This window comes from Haliotis asinina, chromosome 1 (assembly GCF_037392515.1).
Source record: "Haliotis asinina isolate JCU_RB_2024 chromosome 1, JCU_Hal_asi_v2, whole genome shotgun sequence".
Taxonomy (NCBI): Eukaryota; Metazoa; Mollusca; class Gastropoda; order Lepetellida; family Haliotidae; genus Haliotis; species Haliotis asinina.
This window is the reverse complement of record NC_090280.1, coordinates 76,526,815-76,545,715: the sequence shown is the minus strand read 5'-3', so window position 1 is coordinate 76,545,715 and position 18,901 is coordinate 76,526,815. Positions and strand designations below refer to the sequence as shown.

Genomic DNA, 18,901 nt, shown 5'->3' with positions numbered 1-18,901 from the left:
AGACATGTACCCAGAATCAAAAGTGAAAACTGGTCAATGTTTTAGTCCTGTTCATTTGATGGTAACTATATGCTGGATACTACATGGCAGATATAGAGTATGGTACATACCTTTCTGTGTATGCCTGCTTTGTAATTGTGTATCTTTGCAACATTATCACAGTTCTGAAAGTTTGTGTTTTCTAAAGTGCTGCAGAACAAAGTTAAGTCAATATTCCATATGCAGAAAGTGAGGCGAACGTTCAATGTTTTGAGTCTGGGAGCAGGTTAAGGGCTTTGCACGGCGCAGAATGGACTCATCATTAGGTATCCCGCTTTTAATGGCTGGGCTATCCCATGATGCCTCCAGCACAACTGACATCAAACATCCACACCCAACATTGAAGAACTGTCAACTACGTGTTGTCAGCACTTCATGCACTCGCACACACGCACACACACGTGCACGCATGCACACACACACACACACCTATCTTGTCATAGCAGTATCGTCCCTCAAATGGCAGTTGAAGATTTTATTTTTAGACTTAAATTCATGGATTTTAACTGAAGATGTTGAAATCTCATCACATGATAAATGACAGGCATGTCTTTGGACCCAGCTAATTTTGTTGATATAGGCTTCTTCTTAACAAGCTGCCTTTATACAGCTGGGGAAGAAAATGTGTAAAGCCCCATTCATCATCGCTCATATGTGTTGACAGATAAGATGAAGATTATGTGCGTAAAGCAAGCTTTCTCCTGCCCTCCTAGAGGCCATATGTATAGGCTGACCTCATCTATGATCTGACTTGTAGGTCAGTAACAGACTGGCCTGGGCTTTATAATGTGATCAGAGCAGATCCAGCAGGACACCTTGGGAGCCAGCAGGTGAATAATTTAGGGTAGCAGTGTGTCAGTGGTAGCAGTCAGTGGAGGGAATCCTGGTGGGTTACAGATGGAGGTTGGTTGGTTAGTCGACAAATGACCTGGCTTACTGGACAGATGGAACCAGTGAAGATCAGTGTTAGAATCGGTTTTCAACAACCCATACTCTCTGTAAGGGGCAACTAACAGGATTGGGAGAGGGTGGTTAGGCTCGCAAACAAGATCAGTGGATTGTCTGGTCTAGACTTCATTATTTACGGACCACAGTCACATGGCTGAAAAGTGCAACAGTCCGCATCAAATATAAGCCCTCACTCAATCATTCAGAAAATACATTTAGAGTTGACTAATGTTCACATTAAAGAGCAAAATTAAATTTGTTCAAATGTATTGGTCAAGGCTGTGATGTGTTTCCTGGCTTGTATGACACAGGAAGAACAGGTCATTGTTTCTGGTCCAGAATCAAACACTTGGACAGCCTATCAACTGCTTTATCACCATCAAAAACACAAAGCATGCTTTCCTTCATTTTTATTTTATATCTCTCTCAGCTGATCAAGGGAATAAGCAGGAAGCACCATGGCCTGCGAGTCATTCATAACATGCATCCAATGTGTGAATCTCATTTAGGCAGGTCCCAACAGTCATACCAGTCAAGTAAAACGTCCTAAAACATACCCCTACTCACATTTAGCAGATTAATGAAAACATTTAAGTATCCCTTACATGGTTTTTCAGTGATGCTTTCAGAACTTTCCACCCTGCCTTGATGTATAGGAAGTAAACCTTCCATCATGCTCTTCGAGACAGGAAGTACTTTGAGGACTGTTCTGTCCAACCACATGACTTTCCTCACTTGATCGAAGTTGTGATCACCAAGGGATGGTATAATGGTACCAAATCTTTGCCCAAAATAATCACAGGTCTCATGACTTGTCAGCGTCTAAATTTGGCGTGGTTGACGCGAGAAATCCATCAGTGTCTTACAGAAATAAGCTCAATCCTGTAATTGGGGAATACACTGGCACCTTAACTTCTACACTAGGTGTCTGATGGTAACTGAATTATTCAGACTCTGATTAACCCAGATCATTGAAGACTTGTTAATCGTTTGGAGAAAATAATCTGGCCACCTGCATTTTCCATCTTTCTGAAGATATATTTTTCAATAGAAATTGCATAAGTAGTCTGTTCAGTTTATAGGATTGATATTATTCTGTACTGAAGAAGAATTATTGGAAGAAGTTAGTCAAAATTAATAATCAATACAATTTCCATTAGCAAGCTGCTATCCCTAGATTGATGGGAAGGTAATGACTCAGGTAGCGTAATGATAGCAAGGGACACAGGTTGGCTTCAGATAGGGCCAGTTCAGTGTCAGCTGGATTTTACACTTCTGTCTGTCTCTGTCTGTCCATCCATCCATCCAACCCCTCTCTTTCTCCTTTCTTCCCACTCTCTCTCTCTCTTGCTCTTGCAATAATCAATTCTCAGTAATTGGAAGATACAGTGTCAGAATGTTCTACCTCATCTTGCTTTTAAGCTGATCGAAAGCTTTGTTGTTATCAAACCGACTCCATTTCTAGTGTATGTCTGGTTATTACCCTTCTTTCTTCTTACCATGAAAGTCACTTCATCATTTCAGCACAGAGACTGCATATGGGGACTGAAATGTGATGTGAAAATGTGATAGATTCCCACAGTATGTGAGAATCAGATCAATGACAATCAGTCATATCTGACCAACTGAGTCAAGGAAGAATCTGTTTAACATTGCCTCGACTTGATTTGTTCAAATATTGATTTCATACCATGTGAATTATCGTAAGTTGTTTTCTTTGTGGAACCATTAAGTGTGTGTCTTGAACCAATCTTTGAGCCTTACTTGATCATCCTGAAGAAGTTTTTAGTTGAGTCATCATTTGGTTGTCAAGGAAGGATCATTAATTATTTCAGTAATTAGGCTCTGAAAGTATATAATGGGAAGGGTTGAGGCCGATCAATGGGAAGGCACAGCCAGAAATATAAAAATCACTAGGTGCTTTAATGCTTGAATGTGCATTCTCATTAGAGTAATTGAATTATCTCTTGTGATGACTTGACTTGGAAAAGAGTCTGTTGTCAATATAGTGGCATCCTTTACAATCTGGAGTTATTTACCAATGGCTGGTTGTTTTGTGCAGCCATGAAATGCTAAATATTTTTGTAAGGTATTTACTCCAATGAAGATGCAGGTTAGATTTGTTCCGCAGTTTATATTTGTAGTAAGAGACAACATATAGGATCGGATGGTCAGACTCTCTATAACCTGGTTGAGCCATGTCTTTTTTACCTGTGTTGTTCAGGTAGATGCTCATGATGCCAGTCATTGGATCGTCTGGTCCAAACTCATTGGAATATTGGTGGGGTTTAACAGAAAAAAGTCTTTAGAATACAGCAGTAGTGTACTCATCCTGTGACTTTGTGTCATGGCTGACCTGCATATTGAAGGTGTAGACACTGTATTTACAGTTGAAATCCACATATGTAGTTACCAATTTTCAAAGTATTCAGTATATGTAACACCAGTTACATTGTCAGGTTTTCAAGATGGCTGTTGTAATAATCCAACTAAGCTCTTTCAGATATATTGATGTTCCCATTAGCTCATGAACTCTTTGCTCTGGGAGGTTTTTTTTTTATACAACATTTAATGTATTTCACCTTGTCTACACATGGCAAGATTAGTAAGTATTTGCAAGGAGATAAATGACATAGTTGGGAAGTAAGCAGGGTAATATAGATTTTCAGGGTGTGCAGTCAGAGTGCCAGTAGCAGTAATATATATTTAGGTCACAATCTGAGATAATAGTCATCAAACTAAACCAACAGGCATGAGAGGCCAGGAGATGGATGGGTGTGGCAGAATCACTCCTCTGAACATAACTATTTTTGTAGCCATTTATTGCCAGATTGATTATGAATGATATTCTTTGATGAGCTCAGAAATATGGAAGACATGATGTATTTTCTCAAAGGCACCCCCATAGGGAGTTGACCATTGAGTTGTCATTGGATTGGCCATCTGCTTTGTTATCCATCACTCATGTCCTTGGGATGCAGTGTCTGCTTCACAGAGGCATCATAGTTTCATCTTGATGGATACTTGTTGGAAGGTATTGTCTCATCAACGTTACAGCATCTTTATCAAAACACCAGTGATGGCGGGCATAATACCCCACATCGTTCATGGACTGCAAAATATTTGCTTACAAAACTACACTTGAGCAGGAGTATGAATCTGGCCATGTCATATGCTGCTCTTTGAAGGTATTATGCACTGTTTCCCCCAATAAACTTCAGACATCATCAGAGCCTTAAGAATGTTCTCAGGTGGAAAGACTGGTAATACCTTCAGTCTTACATTTGGAGAACCATCTCAAGGTCTACTTAAGGTTGTAAGTACTGTTCCTTCCGAGAACCTTCTCAGTCTTTCTAAAGGTACTTTCTGCTTTTCCAGCCGACAACCCTGTCACAAGGTCTACTGAAGGTTGTCAGTGATTTTCCCTCTTAGAACCTTCTCAGATCCCAATGAAGGTATTACACCCACAAGGATGTTATGCCGTATTCTCAGCACTTCACTCTTGTAGCAGTCAACAGGGGCACAAGTGTTCCAGGTGCGGCAGTTTGCCTATCAGAGTTATGTCTTTGTGGCATGAAAGATTCTGGATTGAAGTCATGGTTGCCCTGATGATATTTAAAGGTTTGTTGATACCATAATTGTGCTGGTAGGTTTGTCCAAAGTGTTTGACTTCTGCATCATTTTGGACATGGAGCTTACTCGCAATGTCATCAAACAAAATTCCGTCACTTATTGCGGTGATCTTAAGACCCCTTTCTGTCAAACACTGAAGAAAGTGCCTCATCTGTTGCATGTTCTGACTTACTGCCAATGCATTTATCAGCCCACACAAGATAAGGCCTACTTTAAAGAAGAACACCACATGTAAAGCAGATAGAAAGGACCAGTCAACAAATCTAGTTGAATATTGATAACAGTTCTGGTGAGAAACACTGACAACTGGGTTCTCTGCAGCTCATAAATCACCTTTCATGATTCCATAGTCTATATCAGCTTTGTCTAGCAGATGCTATCTGTGGTATGAAAGTGAAGTCCTCAAGTATTTATGTAGACTGGTGTGATTTAAAAAATGCCACATTTGTACTAAAACATGCTGGAAGTTTTTTCATTACCCTGTTCAAGGATCAGTATCATATACTCAGTATTAAGTAGCTGTTGGATACATTTGGACTTTATACACTTATAAATATATGATGTCTGCAAATTCTGCTGCTGAGACTGGAAAGAAGATGCAAGAGTTATCAAGAATGTTTTTTCACTGTTTTTTTAATGGTGGTATAGCGACAAATTAAACATGCATACTTTCACAAGTTGATATGCAAGTTCTGTGCCAGCCAGTGATAGAATAATTACATTACATTGACTTATCTACTGAAGTTTCATTACATATGGCCTTTCCTGTTCGAGAACCTTGATAACAGTGTAACACTTGTATGCTATAACGTTTATGCTTTTGGCAACCTCTCTGATGGTAATACAAGAACATGGCCTGGCCAGTGGAACATCTTATGGCATTGTCTTACATTGGCATCTGTGACACTGTCTTAGGTTTCTGTTTTACATTCTTTTTCTGGCTAAGGTTTTACACTGCTTTTAGTATTATTACGGCAATATGGTGGCAGGCACGCCAGAAATAGTGTCTACACGTAGTCATGTGGTGATCTGAACCTTGGCTTTTGGCATGTGAGTGAACGCTTAACCACTAGACTATCCCACAACCTCTACATCCTGTGTGAATTGGCTGTTTAGGAGCTTTCTGTGGCATGTAGTCATTGCTGAAAAGGGTTTTTCCTCCAATATGTGACTTAAATTTTGAAGTTTGGTCAGTATTATTTCAGCCATGTTGTGATTCTTCAATATGAATCAATATGCACTATTAAACGAGTCATGTGGAAGTAATTCCTAGAATATTTTGAAAACTGAAAGGGACATTTTCTTGAAAGGTTATAGAAGAAATAAATCTCTCACAAATAATAAATGATTACTGATGTTTTGCTAAACAGTAGAGTTTCATCGTGAATACTGAAAAGGTGGCATCATTGCGATTTTACTGAAAATATAATTTAATTTGTTATGAGCATCTTTGATGATTCTGCTTTCTTTTACATGAGAAATTTTTTCTTACAAAATAATTTTCTTTAATATGGCACTAAATGAATAATTCATTTGTTCTGTAAGCCTTTTTTTAGGAAGGCTGTCAGATACTTTCAATGTTGTCTTTATGTTAGTAATAAATATGAGCGAATTGATTAATTGCATCCCTCAGAATTACAGAATTTAATTAGTGTCCTATAATAACCACAAATAAAAAGAGCTTAATACTGAGAAACAAGTTCTGTGATAATCATTGTGAAATAGATTCCACATTTATAATGACTAAAGTAGATGGATTTGCCAAAGAAATAATAAATGATCACATAAAACTCTCAGATTACGGCATCAGAATGTCAGGTTTGGTTCAGGAACTGCTTGCTCACACACAGTAGTGTATTAACAGGACATTTGTTATTCTTCATCTGTTTAACATGGAGATGAAAATAGCTAGTTGGGGCACTGGTGAAGGAAAGGATAGCACTTAAACCGAGCATTAATATTTTGACCTGAAAAAACTCCATGCACCCTTGAAACCCTTGTATTTGGAGAAAGTAGATTTCCAGAATGATACTATCGTGAGGCCACTACAGAAGGCAAAGGCACTACATGTGATATCCTTCAGATAAGTTGTGTTTGGATTTCCTGCCAGCTAATTTTCCAGTCAGAAATAGTGGAGGCAAAAGAAAGAGAAAAAAAAATGAGTTTTTACTGTTATTAATGCTACTTTTCTTTAATGGCTACCAAAATGTCAAGACCCAGGGTGAAAAAAAAAATATTGTTTTATGCAGGTATTTAAAAAAAATTGCCATTGTGGCAGATTACTATTCATGCTTTGGGATACAATGTTTGATACGTCTGCTATGGCATGGAAGCTGACAACATCCTGTGAACTGAATGACGATTACATTTTGTTAAAAACCAGCTCAAGTTGAGGTCAAACTTTCAAGTGAACAAGCAAATACCAAGGGAGAAGGTTGGAGGTCAAGTAGATCAACTTGATACTCTTCATTTGAAATTAAAGGAATTGAAATTCAGTGTAGTGGGAGGACTTTCGTTCCCTTCTGTCCATGAAAAATTGTCTGAAGGAGTTTCAGATTTTTACTTCAAGGGAAATGAAGATATTTAATTAATCCCCAGTGTTGAAAGAGTGGTCTTCAAGTCAAGCAGTTACAGACTATCAATCCGCCATCAAGACCTGAAAATATAACCAAGACAATATCAGCTTATGCGATCTGTGTTTTTGATTACTACAGGCTACCACTGAGACTGATTCAGGATAGATGGTTCTATTTTAGTGTATGGAGAGTTGAAGTTGTAACAATTAGATATACTAAGCACATGTGATTTGCATTTTCATACAAATTTTTTCAATCAGTAGCAATTCAGTTCATAGGATTATTGATTGATTAATCAGTTTTAGGTTAGATGTTTGTCTGAATTGGCACAGTGGTGTTGGACTTGAAAGCTACGCTCAGTTATTTGTTTATGGGCTATAGAATGAAGCTATTGAATTGTTATACTAACACCTGGTAGAGGTGGTGCAGTGGAAACACTAAGCTCACTGGATCAATTCCAGGAGGAATTGGAACATGGACTGAACTGATAATAGCCTATGTTTATGCTAGTGAAGTGTTGTGAAAAATCATCCATTGGGGTTGTCTTTAGCTTGGTGCAGTGTTGTGAAAAATCATCCATCGGGGTTGTCTTTAGCTTGGTGCAGTGTTGTGAAAAATCATCCATCGGGGTTGTCTTTAGCTTGGTGCAGTGTTGTGAAAAATCATCCATCGGGGTTGTCTTTAGCTTGGTGCAGTGTTGTGAAAAATCATCCATCGGGGTTGTCTTTGGCGTAGTTCAGTGTTGTGAAAAATCATCTCTTTGGGTTGTCTTTAGTGTAGTTCAGTTTTGTGAAAAATCATCCATTGGGGTTGTCTTTAGCTTGGTGCAGTGTTGTGAAAAATCATCCATTGGGGCTATCTTTAGCTTGGTGCAGTGTTGTGAAAAATCATCCATTGGGGCTGTCTTTAGCTTGGTGCAGTGTTGTGAAAAATCATCCATTGGGGCTGTCTTTAGCTTGGTGCAGTGTTGTGAAAAATCAGCTCTTTGGGTTGTCTTTAGTGTAGTTCAGTTTTGTGAAAAATCATCCATTGGGGTTGTCTTTAGCGTAGTTCAGTTTTGTGAAAAATCAGCTCTTTGGGTTGTCTTTAGTGTTGTGAAAATTCATCCATTGGGGTTGTCTTTAGCGTAGTTCAGTGTTTTGAAAATACCCATTGGGGCTGTCTTAAGGGTGGTGCAGTTTTGTAGTAACCTGTTTCAGTACAGATAATCTTTGGTTGTGCAGCATCTTAGAATATCTCTCACTCACTCACTCACTCACTAACTCACTCACTCACTCACTCACTCACGTCTCTTTGAAATGCCAAATGAGGGAGATCTGTGAACAGACACCTTGAATTCCCGTCTGCTCTCATGGAGTTGTCTACTCCTAGTCTCACTGACTTTCCCCCCAGTTGGAAAGTCCTCAGTTTGATACGGTTGCTGTTCTACATCATCTTAGTCCCACAGTGTTACGTTTTAACTTAACAGAGACACTGAGTGCTCGTCTGGGTCAGCCCATCAGCACCAGCACTTCAGGTCTATTTTTGGGCAGGGATGTCATGATGAGCTTACACTTTAACTTAATTTGCTAGGCAATTTCTTCAGACGAGTCATACATATTCTGATGCAGATGGTCTAAGATTTGTACCTGTGGACCTTCTGTTCCGTGTTGACTGAAGATGTTTATGGTTGATGTGGTTAGGAAGACCGTTTTTATTTTACCTGGACTTCCTATCTTTGCTTTTCCCCATTATCTCTCGTACCTGGTCTGGTGGTGCTGGATAGATCATAGGAATAGGAAGAATTTAGACATTATTTTTAGTGTCATTCTTTTTAGTCAGTTCAGTGAGATACCAGGCCACAGCTAACCTGGGAACCCCACTCAGACACATACTCGGAGCTGACTATACATTGGTTTATCTCCCTGACGTTGTGCAAGGTAGAGTAACAACAAATGCCATGTTTTGGTGCTCACCTTCTGTAATGAATATCCACTTATCAATAAATATTTGAGAAATAACCTTAAGCACATTGTACTTAGATTGTAAACAAAGAGTTGTTCAGAACATGCTTTAAGAACAGCCCATGAATAAAGAACTAACCTTGTGCTCTGTCAGTGTAAATATTAACAATATTTCATCACAATAGTCTGTGTATACATAATATTACTCATGAAACAGTTTAATCAGCAATTGTGGATCTGCCCTCTGACATAGGATCCACAAGTCATGTCCATGCTCATGAAATTGTCAGATTGGAAATAATTATTTCCTCGATTTCACCTTCGGAATTTGTAAAATCGAAATGCCCTTTGTAGAATTGTCAAGGTTAAAACTTAGGATGTTTTGACATGATGACTGAACCTACTGTTCATTGGTTTGAGTTATGCATTGGTCAAAGTGGGAAACATCTTTAGCTGGTGTAACTCTATGCTTTGCATGTATATGAAGCTGATGACAAACTGTTCAAAGCAGCATCAAGCCCAGCACACTCAACAGTTAACTGCAATACAAGCTAGGGAATCTAATGAATAGTTGGAATGTGGTATGTGCCTGAGAACTACTACTTCAAGTATGGAATTTACATGTTCAAGGAAAGCCAGTAAATAGCCTGAATTAGGAATATGTTTCATTTTAACTTTCTCAAATACAGACTGGGCAAGAATGGAACCAACTCTGAACTCTGAATGTGTACAGCGATCCATCAGTTGGAGATTATTGATCAGATCATTTACATAATAAATAGCGGAGAAGATTAAGCTGGACACAGATTCCTTATAATAGGTACTGGTCAATATGCTGGTTCCTGATGTATTGTGGAGCTTGTATTGGCCCATTTCCATCCCAAAATAAACCCATCTGTACTGGGTCTTGTGACCAGTCACAAGTTTGATGACATTGATGTTGTGGCTGTAAACGTTAGGCTTGGATGGAGGAGACCATCATCTGCTGTGTACAGTTTGTCAGTGCAGGAACTGGCCGCAAACTTGCTTTATTTTCCTCATTCTTGTTTTACTGGGGTATCAAAGTAGGAATAGAATTAGTGAACTAATGATAGACAATGTCTTATTCTCAACCTTCTGAAATCTAATCACATTGTTTTGGCGGTTTATTGTGACCTAGAGCTGCTGAAGGTGATGCCTCGCCTTGAAGCTTTGCAGATTAATATCTGGCAGTGAAATAAAACCACCCTTCATCATTATGGGCCGAAGTATGGTACATGTGGCCCGGATGTCTAAGGTGCCTTATCTGAGCAGAATTGTGTCCCTGGGGATATGGCACGAGTGGCCAAGATGTCCAAGGTGCCTTACCTGTGCAGAGTTCTGTCCCTTCTGGTTTGGCATGAGTAGCCCTGATGGTTAAGGTGCCTTTCCTGTGTAGTCCTGTCCCTTTGGTATGTTACGAAAATTATGACTTTGAGTTCAAGATATTAATCTGGTTTGCCCAAATTATCTATGTGTGGTTGTCTGCATCATCACTCTGCTTGTGGGTTTCACCAGCATGGTAAACGACTTATGCCAGCTTTTTCCTTTAAATTGTCTTTTTGCTTGTTGGGATGGAACAGTGGAATGCCCAAAAACCAAGCTTGCTCACACACTCGCTGAACAAATAACACAAGCCAGCTTTCTTACTGCAACTTGTGTTTTAAGGGCTGACAGAATATATGGATGAGTTTTTTCACCTTTTGTCAACATATTGGATCTCTCTCTCAATCTTTCTTTCTTTCTTTCTCTGTCTCTCGTCTGTCTGTCTGTCTGTCTGTCTGTCTCCCTTCCTCTATGATCACACATAAAACCATGACCACCCACCACAAGCCAGCTCCAGCAGCAGAGAGTTTGGAGAAATGCCAGCTGTCTGAATCTCCTGCTGCAGCTCTTCATGCAAGTGTAGTCCCTTCAAGCAGACCTGCTACTGCTGAAGAAGCTGCCTGTAGTCCTCATGTCGGTAGAGGTACACTTTCCCAGGAATCAATATACCTCTCACTTTGTGAATTCATGCCATCATACTTGCATGTTTTGTACCAAATTGTGCATAATTACTGCCTACATTAGAATCATAGAGCCCATAGCCCATATCTGGTCAGGTGGTTTGAGTGAAGGCACTTTAATGACAATGTGGCCTGTGTTAGTTAGATAGTCCTGCTGTCAGCCACAGCCAAGCTCATTATATCTGCTCAGATGATGGTTGCTTGGCTGCTTGAGAATTGATGCTGCAGTAGTCAGGGCATGTGACAATGTAATATATCACAGTTATCTTGCATTTCTTTATGTAACCATGGTTAATGAAGCATTGCTCCTATTTTCATGGTGTGGAAACCCACAAAGAGTAGCCAATTTTGAACTGTCAGATCTTGTTGCTGGAATGGTGTTTGGGGTAGCAATATAGGCCAGCAGATTGTCTGTTTAGGTCTTAATGGTCGAAGGTTCAGTCTTTGATGAAACCCATTCTTGGGGTCCCTCGTTGAGCTACAGTCTTAAGGATTTGTAAAAGAATAAATTATTTTGTGGTCTGCGAATAATGCAGTCTTGTTCTTTTCTTTTTTAAATTACTTTCAACATTCAAATTAATGTACAGCAGGTTTCTATCAAAGCCTAACATAAGAACTTGTGAAATCCTAGAATTAAAATGAGTACCTAATCGAGCACTATATGGATAAGGTGGCCAAGCTATGTGACTAGTTTGATTGCATGTTGTCATATCCCTGTCAAGTTTACCAATGCTCATAATATCAGTCACTGGATCATCTGGTCTTGACTTGAGGAGTTGCACCTCTTGCACCTGACACACTGTGTGAAATCAAAATTATAATATTATTCAAATAAAACCTGTGGAAATAACACAAACAATATGTGAGCTGTGAGCGCAGGTGACTATGGTTTCTTCACCTGTTTTTCAATAATGCTCTGTGTGTGTGTGTGTGTGTGTGTGTGTGTGTGTGTGTGTGTGTGTGTGTGTGTGTGTGTGTGTGAGAGAATTAGAGTTATCTCCCTTTCACTCTGAGTGTATTTGACAAGGCTATAGTTTTTGTTATAAATATTCATTTATGATTTTCTCTTATTTCAGATAAAAAGGTTTGAAAAATTAGAAACAGATGAAGAAAGAATCAAAACCGGCAAAGAGATCTATGACCAGTTTATTATGAAGGAACTCTTATCACAGTCACATGTAAGTATACCAAATGTCTGTCATCTCATGTCTCATGTCATTGTGTATGTTTAGTCCAAGCTGAACAACTGTTGTAAGCTATGTTTATAGCCAACATGTTTGTTATGAATTGATGGATATAACAAACATTTTTGTCATGGCTACATGCTTTAAGCTGTATTCTGTAGTGAACTACAGTTAAAATCACTAAAATTTGTGGTCCTTTGTATTTTTCTTGAACCAAAGTTTACTGTGCATGTTCCAGTGTAAGTCCCTAGGCAATCTGACATTTTGAAGTCATTTAAGATTAGGATCAGTTGGTTCTACCATGAACCAGACTTTCTCTTCTTTACACAAGCAGCATTGCCGGTTGCAGCTGTAAGATTTATACAGATCAGAAAAGCAGGGACAAAAATCAGCATTGAATTTCCATAATAACTGTGAAGAAAATTTGAAGGCCTGTTGGATGGATGGACAAATATGAAGAGTTACTCCTACAACATACAGAAATACCAGCATGTTTAAAGTTAATTAAACATATCTTAACACATTTTCTGGGGACACATGGTGGCCTTGAACCTTAAAATATGCTTCAACAAAAAACATGTGAAGGAACTGCACATGCTCCCGAAGGATCAATGTCTAAGGAATATGAATATGTCAGTGTTTGTAACCTTGCCTTGCCGTCATCATCGCCTCAACATCTCCAATCAAGACAATAGCCTGTCTGCTGCAATACTGATTTGTCTATGGAATTGTTTTGAAATGCCAAACTGTGATGGTGATTACAGCTTGCTTGAGTTGGCTGACCTGACTGGCCTCCAGACAACATGTGTACTGACATGCAACCATGCGTGCAGAAACAACCATCCACCATTTGCATTGATCAGGGGCTGGTGGAAGAAGTGTGTCTTGTGATAGCCACAGGGGTTCAGCCTGATCCTTAGTTGTGTAGTATTTTGGCTTTGAGACTTTCACTTGGTATTTGTTGTACTTGTCAGGGATTTTCAGAGATACTGAAATACAGTATCATTGATACTGATGCTCCAGGTCAACAATTACCATTGCCCTTCACCTGAAGAGTAAGGCTTACTCACTGTAAATATTTATATACTCCTGTATGGCATCTCCTGTGACTTTCCAGCAATTAATGATCTAGAATATGGCTATAGATTGTCTGCTGTGATGATGTCTTCCAACATGGAGTGGTGGGGTAGTGTGGGGGTTTCATTCTTTGTATGAGCATAGTGTGGGAAGTCTGTTTCTGGGGTGCCTTGTCATCATATTGCTGGAATTGCCATGAATAGAGCATGGAAAGGGCATCTTCCATTGGCATACTCACTCTTGCTGATTATCCCGTAGACCTGACCCTGTCACCCAGTCAAGCAACACCTTGAATGAATTATAATGGAACCAGTTGTCTTGTTCAGAGTTGTTAAGAAATGACCAAAAGTCAATTTCAGTTTTGTAGTTTAGAAGGAGTGACTTGTTGAGACTGCACCTTAAGACAGTGCCAATCACCATGTGGAGTTGTGTCCCTTTGGTGGTAACATGTACTCAAATTCAACTTCCTGTTTGCCTGATCACGACTCATGCATTGTGAACACCTTACCTGGGCTTTGAAAATCCTGCATCAGTATGTCAAGTTTTAGGACTGAGTTGGGTTGGTTTGATTCAACTTTCAGCTGTATTTCCTTCATGGGGGCAGTTCGCCTCACACATTGTACCCACCTGCCTATTTGAACCTGGGGTTTAGTGACTCTGCTTGTCATAAGAGGTGACTTTGATATTGCGGAGTGTGGCAAGAAACTAAACTTACTCACTCACTCACTCAAACCTGGGGTTTCTTCATGAGTTTAATATTCTTTGGACTAGAAGTGGTGAACTAGTGGTTGATGGATGGAGGGATGGAGTAATAGGCCATCCATCTTGCATGCATCTTCTTTACATCCTTGCATGACAGTACTCTCTGATTGATCCAACTCTGAACCACTACTGATGATACTTAATGCACTCTCAGCTTTTCTTATTGAATCTATTGGTGCTGCAAAATACATACACGTTACTCCCTTCGAAATTGGGCGTCTGGGGGATATCAGAACACAGTTCAGGGAGAGAGGACACCCAGTGGTGGACATGCTGACCAAGAGTGCTCTTAAAGGAGACAAGATTAAGGGCGAAGTATTTGGTTGATGGTGAACCCAATCTTCTGGGGTGTTGACCGGCGGTTCCGAGAAGACAATATGATTACTTCTTGCTCCCAGACAATCTGATTACGTCTTGCTCATCAAGCCTGAAAAAGCATGACAAACAGCAGACTTGGAGGCAGGAATGTTGTTACCAGATTCTAGTTTAGACATCCATGACATCAAATTTTGATTATCCCAGTTTTTGCTGTGCTTAAATTTAATTTTAGTTTTGGTAGAATACTGTAGTTATGTACCATTCCCTCACAGTCTGATGAAAGTCTAAATATCGTCTTGCTGTAACTTGTACATACTGAGGTTAGCCCTGGGCAGATGGTCAGATGCTTTGTTACTGAACGCAGTGGGTGTTTGAACTGTCTTTTCTGTGAGGTCTACATTGTGAGATTTTATCGAGATGTGGGTGTCTACGATATTTTGTACAATTGTCAGAAACACGTCTCCAGCGTGGGCACATACCAGTCATAGGGCAGACTAATACTTAGTCTCTAAATATATTGAAAATTAGAAAGGTACACCAGGGAAATGGGAAATACTGAACCTCAGGAAATCAAGAGTTACTTCATTTAGGGCTTTCGCATTGCAGAAATGTCTGCATAGAGGTATGTGTCAGTGTATGGACAGGTCCAGCAAGTGTATCTGTGTACAGAAAATGGTCTATGGTATATTTGTGCATACAGAAAGAGTGTATTTGCATATACAGAGGTATATTGATGTACACTAACAGGCAGCAGGGTTGTATATTGTGTCAACTAGAACATCAGTGTCTTTATTCCTTTAGTGAACATCTCATCTCATCGTTCCTGTATGTTGTCTCCCCCAGGAGGAAAAAAATATGACTATTTTCATGTCAGGATGTTGGTTACACCTACTTGGGCTGTCAGTCCAGATTTGAAGAGGTTATTTTGCCACGATGTCGTATTGGCCATACAAGATATAAACATAAATATTTGCTTAAAGGTGAGGATCCTCCGTTTTGTATCCCTTGTGTTGAAAGAATCACAGTCAAGCATATCCTGCTTGACTGTGTTGAGTATTCCATCACAAGGGATCAGTATTTTGATTCATGAACTATGAAGGATCTTTTTAGCAATATTAGTCCTCGTTTAATTAATTTCGCAAAAATTTCATTTTTAAAGGAACTAAATTTGTTATTTAAATTGTAAATAGATCAATATTTTATAATTGGAAGATTAAATTAGTAGCTCAAATCATTAGTGGCTGTACCCTCAAAGGGGGCTGAAGTACTGTAAAATAATTGTCCTCCTGAGAGGGTACTTAAGTCCCAAAACAATTTAAGTAAATTTAAGTTTTCCAGGTTTTTAATCGTAGAATAAGTGTTCTTTTACTGTATGGCTAGATTTGTCCAAATTGCTAACAGCTGAAGGGATGATGTAAATCCAGCAAGGGTACATGCAGGAAGCTAATGTATTGTAAGTCCCCATGGTCCTTAGCATGGTGATCTACCTTCAGTTGTTGGCAATCTATAGCTCATTTTTATATTGTATTGTCCTCTATAGATGCATTGTTTTAAGTCTAATCACTAGTTTTACATTCTACTCTGTGCCATTCTAGTTAGTTTTACTGTCCTTCTTTGACAGGTTTTTAAAATGTATGTGCTACTAATTCATTTGTATTTTTATAATTAATTGTTCTCGTCACAATATGGTTGCAATACTGCTGATGTGACATTAAATATTAACTCACTCACTCAAATCAGGATGTCACACGACAAGAACCAAACATGGCAGGTCCACCTACCTTGATGGCTGGAAGCGTCCTCATGCTTTCCTGCCCAGATAACTATAGGCATGTTGTGCCTCAAGTCTTTGGGTGTCTGAAGTTTCTTAAGCATCTGAGCTGTTGTAAAATAAGCTGTGGGGTTATTTGATCTATCTGCAGTGGGATCTGACAGTATACAGATAACAGAAAAAGTCATCACTCATTGCCGCCCACACACTCTGGAGTTGGCAGACTCACTAAGTATTTGGACCCAGATTTGGAGGTACAAGTTAAGGAATGACGTGATGCAAAGGAAAGTTCATGTTTAGAGTTCTAAATTGAAATGTACACATGTGAATCTTTGTTTAATCAACATGAGAACCTATGTAGCCTAGTGGATCCAGCCTTTAGAGCTGAAAGGCAGGTTTCATCCTAAGCTGCTTCATTCCAAAAGACATTCAGATAGTTAATATATGATGGCTTCCCTGCCTGGTAATGAAGGGAAGACACATTGACATCTCAGAATGGCATGTATACATGCACATTGCTATAGTTTTATATGAAGGTTTTCTGCACGCTGAAGAGCATCTGTTCGGTTCTCAATTATTAAATGAACAGTGTATCACATCCCACCTTGTTGTAGCACGAACTGCTGTCCGAAAACCTACAATCGAGCCAAGTAATATTAATCTAAAATGCGACATTAGACCCATTTCACATTTCTAATGCTGGCAGTTAGCCGGTGGAGAGTAAGAAAATGTGATCTGCAGATATGATCTGACCTCAGAAAGATGCTTTGTGTAGTTCATATCAGTATAAGATAAGTGAATGAGTGAATATTCCTGAAGTTTACATCATCAGTGGACACTCTTCAATTTTAGTTTGACTGCATAAATTTGACTGGTCATTAGGGCTGTAACGATGCATCGAACTATCAATCCATTGCAATTGTTGAGTTGTTGATAACAAATAATCGATGGTAGAAACAGAAAACTATCAATGCATCGATAGTATGTGTGATTAATGATAACTTAGTAATTGACTTCTGTTAATTAATTGTACAGTGCAACATACATGTAGGACCAGATTCCTTCACTGTGATTCCGAATTACCCATCTCTGTTACCACTTCAGCAAACATGATCTGGGCTCCAAGTTTATTGTCAGTTAGTAAAAGAGACTAAAACTACTTCAGCTTGCTCTCATTTCATTTAAACCATGCATTCATTTGGGAAATGACTTCAAATGAGATAATTCAAGGACTTAAAACTATTCCAATAGTATTGCAGTAGTTGGTCGCAATAGACTGTCACTATCTCAGTGATTATGTAGCAATAGACTATGACTATCTCAGTAGTATGTAGCAATAGACCATCACTATCTCAGTAGTATGTAGCAATAGACTATCACTATCTCAGTAGTATGTAGCAATAGACTATCACTATCTCAGTAGTATGTAGCAATAGACCATCACTATCTCGGTAGTATGTAGCAATAGACTATCACTATTGCAGTTGTTATGTCCCCTCAATAGTTCCCCCTATTGGTCATGAATATACACAGTCAACATTGTCAAAACAAGTCAAAGAAAATATGTTTTAATTTACCTCAGGGTGAATTTGTGGCAGCCACATCCTTTGCAGCCCCCTCTTACTCCACGTAGCCCTTTAAAAGGTTTTGCATCCTTATATGACTTCATTGTAAATGTGTGCCATGGAACAAGCTGTATGATTAGGCCATTGAATGAAGTCTCTTGTGTACCTTCACTCGACAGAACATGGTGCTGGGAAAGCCATGTAAATTGTGAAAAATATCGTTCAGGGAGATAAGAATTGAAAATTTATAAGCCTAGCTGATGCAAATGTCGGACTGAGCACTCTAAGACCTTATCATTGATAAATCATGTTCTTCACAAATCCTGTGCAAGCATTAGAAAGAAAAAAATCACAATTCCTAATTGAATTTCAAATGTCTTTCTTATTCTTTAGGCATACAAATACCTGAGAGAACTATATCCATCTTAAGCATATTAAGATCTTGTATCCACGACAACCTCCTTCAGAATGTTTTGTGAGCAGTTTAAATATCAGGCAGTCTTTTGGAATAATCTGAGTGTAGTCAATATTGTGTTGTAAGTAATTCTGATCGCGTTAATCAAGCTGCGGCCTTATTGACGCAGCTGGCTGGAAGAGCGTCTAGATGAGCTACCCAGTTGAAGCGCCCCCTATATGCATCACTTCCCCACCTTTGGATCAATCCCAGAGAGTTAATTGTATCGATCGCTTCAATTGTGGTCCTTCAGCAACTAATGGACACATTTTGTACTTCGTTTACCCTCCAAAATTGGTTGCGATGGTTTAGGATTATACATTTTGAGTATGTTGGCTACAGTTCACGATCATATGTGCTCTTTCTGATTTGTACATCACTTTGTCAGAAACTTACGCCCACAATGTCTAGATGGGTGAAAGGAAGAAATTTGGATGTACTGAGAATTTCTTTCAAGTTTTGTCACTGCCAGACTCAATTTTCATCCCTTATCTTCAACAGTGACAAGATACTTTGATCACAGAGCAGCAGTAATGGCACAGATGTAGAGAAAAGTGGAAAATTTAAAACTCTGAAATACATTAGTTCTTCCAACAGGAGCTGCATA

The 18,901-nt window shown here is 39.1% G+C and overlaps 1 protein-coding gene across 1 annotated transcript in view; it reads left to right on the top strand.

Annotated features, from left to right (window-relative positions):
• LOC137297353 (G protein-coupled receptor kinase 3-like) overlaps positions 1 to 18,901 on the top strand; it is a 109,773-nt gene that overhangs the window by 64,247 nt on the left and 26,625 nt on the right. The window contains exon 4 of the mRNA XM_067829365.1: positions 12,240 to 12,341. Coding sequence (XP_067685466.1) covers positions 12,240 to 12,341 — 102 coding nt within the window. The remainder of the gene's footprint in view (positions 1 to 12,239; positions 12,342 to 18,901) is intronic.